The sequence below is a fragment of the Beta vulgaris genome, chromosome 5 (genome assembly GCF_026745355.1).
Source record: "Beta vulgaris subsp. vulgaris cultivar EL10 chromosome 5, EL10.2, whole genome shotgun sequence".
NCBI classification, from domain to species: domain Eukaryota; kingdom Viridiplantae; phylum Streptophyta; class Magnoliopsida; order Caryophyllales; family Amaranthaceae; genus Beta; species Beta vulgaris.
The window spans coordinates 51,322,333-51,328,039 of NC_079206.1; the positions used below are offsets into that span (position 1 = coordinate 51,322,333).

Genomic DNA, 5,707 nt, shown 5'->3' on the forward strand with positions numbered 1-5,707 from the left:
TAAGTAAAAGTTCTCGTAATACCATTAACAAAAATTAAGTGATACCCCAATGCAATAATTTTTTTTGTACACATAAATAGATTAGAAGCAATCTAAAATCAACCTACATGTAGAATAGAGTCATAGACTCAAAAAACAACTTAATTGCCAAGTCTAACTTTATGTCTTCCATATGAAGAAAGTGGGAGAATTGAAAAAAAAAACTTCACTTTGATTAGATGATTGAATGAACATTTCTTGAGTCTTAACCCCAAGCTAACAGTCTTGTAAAAGGATAAAAGATTCAAGAGGTATAGCCGTGTAGGACCGCTTGCAAGAAGTGTTAGGCCCACCCTGTATGACAATAGTAATAATGTTGAATTTTTGAGGGGTCACTATCAAAGCCCATTTTTTTTTCATTTTTTTCTCTTCCTGCTGTATACACAAAATTTTCTTTTGCTGACAATTTGGTGCCACGTGGGCGCCGCATTTTGCATCCAATGAAAACCAGCTGCCACGCCCCAAAATATTGAATTATACACTAACACAGTAATACAACCGCAAGTTTCTTGCAAAATTACTCTCTTTGCCACTCTCTCCCTAACAACTCATGACATCATTCAACAGCTTCTGATTTACTTGGGACCCTTATTTATTTTTGGTCCCACCCACTACTATATAATACTCCCTCCGTCTTTTTTTATTTGCTACAAGTACTTTTTCACAAAGACCAAGGAGGGAGTAGGGACCATTGACATAAATGGAATTAACAAAAAAGCAAATAGGTAAATTGTGGGACCTATGTATTATATATGGAAACATTTACAAAATCAAGAAGGGAGTATGGGCAAATTTGTAAATAAAGTGTGGGACCTATGTACTATATATGGAAATATTTGCAAATGTAGCAAATAAATTGAAACACCCCTAAATGGCAAAATGTAGCAAATAAAAAAAGACGAAGGGAGTACTAACATCACAATTCCAAATTTTCAATACCAAAAAAACAATATATTTTTTTTTTTAAAAAAAAAAACCAACAACAATATTTTTGCTAGATATGGCAATTGATAACCTCCCTAATGCTACAACTACTAGTGATGAAAGCCGCCTTTCGGGTGCATATATTCGTACCCTTGTTAAACAACTTACAACTTCAAAATCCCTTAAAAATGATGGTGATATTGTTGTAGACTACACTCAATCATTGATGCCTAGCAAAAAGTGTGACAAATTAGGCATGGCTAAACCAAGTAACGCACAACAACAACAACAAAATGCGCAAGGCCACAAGAAACAAGTGCGGAGGCGGTTGCATACCACCCGCCCCTACCAAGAGAGGCTTCTCAACATGGCTGAGGCGCGCAAGGAGATTGTTACCGCCCTTAAGTTCCACCGCGCCGCGATGAAACAAGCCAACGAGCGACGGCAACAACCATTAGATGATGCTCGTAAAGTTAAGAATGAGCCATGCTTATCACCTTTTGCACCTTCTACTAATAGTGTACAAGTAGAGAATTTTTGTTACTATCCATCATATAACAATAGTAGTAGTATTCCTTACCCTAATTTGGGTATTTCTTCATCACATTTAAATGTACCTCCACCTTTTTATGATAGTCTAAATAATATTCCTCTTCCAAATCAAACCCTAGGGCTTAACCTAAACCTCCAAGCTTTTACAAACTTGGACACAAACTTTTGCAATAGTATAAACACCACTCATAACAATAACAACAACTCATCATCATCAAGTTCTAAGTACAACTCTTGTTCATCATCAATGTCACCCTCATCTTCATCTTCTTCCACCCCAAGGGAGCTTAGCGTCGCGGTAACGGGGGTGGCCGAGGGAGTGGGACCCACTAGTAATGGTATGGGAGCTATGGATATGCATCCTGCACTAGATGAAGAGGAGATGGCAGAGATGAGATCGATAGGAGAGCAACATCAAATAGAGTGGGATGATACATTGAATTTGGTGAAGTCAGCTTGGTGGTTGAAGTATCTTAAAACAGTGGATTTTGGTAAAGAAATGAAAGGGAGTTATGATGAATATGGTAATAATTATTATCATGGTCCATATGAAGAGTTCATGGAGTTTCCACCTTGGTTGAATGCAAATAATGATGAAAGTTTCTTGCAACAACATCTTGATGATTCTTGCTCTGAAGATACTACTTTGCCTTGGTAAAACCTAATACCTTCTCTTTTAATTACTACTTGATTTCCTTTATATATATATGATTGTTGATTACAATGTTACAACTTCCATGAATCAATAATAATGCTGTGTCTCACTTGACCTTTGTAAACAGAGATTATATTGTATCATATTATATTATATTATTATAATCATATATGTACTTATATAAGTTAGCAATGCAATACCCTTTTTTATTGCAACAATACTCGTAATTTAAATGTAATTCTATTATAATATCTAGAGTTGCTTGCTAATTAAATCCATATTTATGTTGTAGTCCTTTTTAGAGCCACTTTCTAAATTTCGTAGGTTATTTTTTCAGCTCTCATATTACTTTTAACTAATATATAGTCCGGTAGAATGATTTTATTAGTATGAAAATGATGTAATTAAATGATTAAGAGTGAGGAGTAATTATTGGTGTTTTAGCTCAATTTCCTTAAAAATGTATGTTATGTAGTATGTACTACTCTTGTCTTTTTTTAATTTACACAGTCTGACTATTATATAAGTCAAAATATAGCTTTGACCACTAATCTCTTTAATTATTAATATATAAGTAACAATTATTAAAAAAATTGATATTATGAAAATTTGATTTGAAACGAATCTAACAAGATTCCTGAAGACTACGTTTTTCCTCACATGTAAGTCACTAATAATGATCAAAGGTGATTACGTAAATAGTGTACCCAAAAAATGTAGTGGGTGTAGATCAAAGAGAAAAGAGGGGATATTATTTGGGGTTAGAGGAAATATTATGATTAATACAATAACATTAATTTCTATGGTTGATTAGAAAGCGTTCAAAAATTTTAACTATTAAGTAAGTGACATACAAATGGTATACAAATGGTACACCAAAAGTTCGGTAAACTAAAAGGAGCCTCATATATATATAGAAAATAAACTAAAATAATATCTAATTAGTCTAATAACGCGATTTGAACGAGACCTGAAGTTAGTGAGAGAAACATGATTCCGACCTAAATTGTTCCATGACCATCCAAACTTATGCAAAATTGAATAACGTTACATTTACTTAATAGTGATGAAATATCAGCATATCCAACACTAAACTTGAACCTTACACACTGACCCCAATAGCTCTACTAATAATTAGGAGTAAGGTATCCATTAAATATGTTTCATGGCCTACCATACATCTATTTCTCATGTAAATCATCTCAAGGAAAAAACAGTTAGCAAATCAAATCGTCTCACTCTACGAGAATACTTTTGTTTTCAACTTCAATAAAGCATGACTTTCATTAATTCTTCTTGCCTTTCAACTTTGAAGCAACAAAGCCAAGTGTAGAGACAAAGGGAAAGAATTAATACCGTGCTGCACCGTGGCCTAGCCTGCCTAGCATTACACAAGCTATTTTATGCATGCTTTTTGCAAAGTGTCCATTACTAAAAAAAATTATGTAATTGTAATGCAACTTGTCTTTTGGTTGTGAAGCTTATATTCCTTTGTTTCCCATAATTACTAGTAGTTGCTTTTTCCTTATTTATTTTTCTTTTACCAAACTAATTAATATAGTTGGGTAACAGCTCATTTCTTCATCGAACGCTTGTCTTCTGCATGAGAGATTCGTTCTCTTACTCTGATCTCTTCCCGCTAAGTTAGATATCTTTTACAATTTCATATGGAGGCGGAGTGCTAAAAAAAAAAGTAGACACAATATGGGGTGTAGGAGTTGTTAACTAAAAATGGCAATGAGACGAGATAACTTGCGGCTTTGCGAGGGCAAAGGCGGTTGGTGGACATGGCCAAGGCACAACACTTTGAGGTTGTGTTGGCCTGCCGACCAATCCAATAATATATGCAGCTCATAGCACGGCATGAACCATGTATAGGCTATGCCAAGCATCCCCTGTAGCATTTTGCCGACTTTTTTTTGGGTTATGTATCAAATCTTGCACACAGGTCGTCTCATTGTGCCTTAAATTGTTTCGTTTTGATTTTCAAAATATATTGCGCACCCCACTATTGATTGACTTGTGTTGTGTCAAGCCTAGAGTGGGAACATGCCATGCGTGCATCAGTGCATGCTTCATACCACTTAGAAACTTTTAGGATTTTTCATAATGTCAAGACTCAAAGAGTACTTTAAAAAATAAACATTATTCCTTCTTTACCTGCTTTGTTTATTAATTTTAAAAAATAAATAATAGCTCAACATTATTTATGACACTCGCTACAACTAGGTTAATAATTTGTGGTGTTTTGACTACTAGTTAATATTGATGATGTTGGATGCACTCGCGCCATAATGCATAGTATTGAGGCCAATTTTGTCTTTTATTTTTCATTAGTTGTTTTCTAGATTACGATTATGTGTTTCTATTATACATATACAAAGATTATGATTCGACCTACAAGAGCTTGACTACTATTTCAACGTTACTATTATTATTATCATCTTTTATAATTTATACAGAGAAATCTATACACTCCGTGTTTACAATAAGCAACTAATGATCCAATAGAAATAAAACTAAACATGTGCGATCTGTTTGTTGTTATTGAAACAGGATGGATATCGGAGACATTGATGGAATGGATGATGAGTGGTTATCTTAACACTACTTACCAGTTTCCAGTTACCAGACTGATATTGCTTCTTCCCAATGAAGGTCTTGCAAGGACAAAAATTGAGGAGGTTTAGAAGAAGAAAAACAAAAGTGATAATGGACGATCAACCTCCTCAGAATTGTCATTTACCCCTTTATTTTTGTTTGTAAAATAAAAGGCCGAGTTTGCTCTGATATTTTTAAAAGAGAAGGCATGCCATTGGAGGGGAACATATATACTGTAAGACTTAAGAGCATCGACCGTCTATGTTTAATTAGGTTGTCTATGTCTCTGTCTTTATTTTTATATAAAGTATCAAATTAATTCATTGTCAGTAGCTTTTAATTAATTAGCGTTTTAGATGTATACTTTAATTTGTGCACATTTTTGGGCAGTGTTTTTGTTTTCATCTCCAGCATATGCCTTTACAATATTGCTAAGATGTAGGCCGTACGTAGGAGCCAAAAAGACAGGCGGATAAAGAGTTGGTTTTAATATGTAAGTAATTTGAGCCTTAGTGTACATAGATTTCTAACATATACCATGACATTATTAAATATTTGAGTGTCAAGGTCTCATGTGTATAAATCTTCAGTATTTGTCATGTAGTGTTCGAATTATTTTGATCAAACGATATTATTGATAATGTTTATGTTGAACTAAAGAAAGTAAGAAGTAAAATAACGACATCAATTCCATGCTCTCATAGTCACATTGCATGGTCGTGCAACTATTACATAGTGTTGGGTATATGGCATCATATGGAGCTCATTGAGGTGTATGGGTGTGGAGATGAGGTTGCGTAAAGGGAAAACGTCATATGGGGAATAAGGCTGACATTGAATGCACATATCTCTCAATCTATTAATGGTTTTGAGGTGATTCAAATTGGAGGTGATATCTTGTTCATAGAGCCTTCCAACGATAAGTCATATTCCCAA

General features: G+C 34.2%; 1 protein-coding gene across 1 annotated transcript; it reads left to right on the forward strand.

Annotated features, from left to right (window-relative positions):
• Positions 1-981: 981 nt before the first annotated feature.
• On the forward strand, positions 982-5,094 carry LOC104908334 (uncharacterized). The gene is made up of 2 exons (XM_010697428.4): positions 982-2,169; positions 4,727-5,094. Exons 1-2 carry the CDS (start codon positions 1,040-1,042, stop codon positions 4,773-4,775), a joined length of 1,179 nt encoding a protein of 392 aa, XP_010695730.2. The 5' UTR covers positions 982-1,039; the 3' UTR covers positions 4,776-5,094.
• Positions 5,095-5,707: the final 613 nt, after the last annotated feature.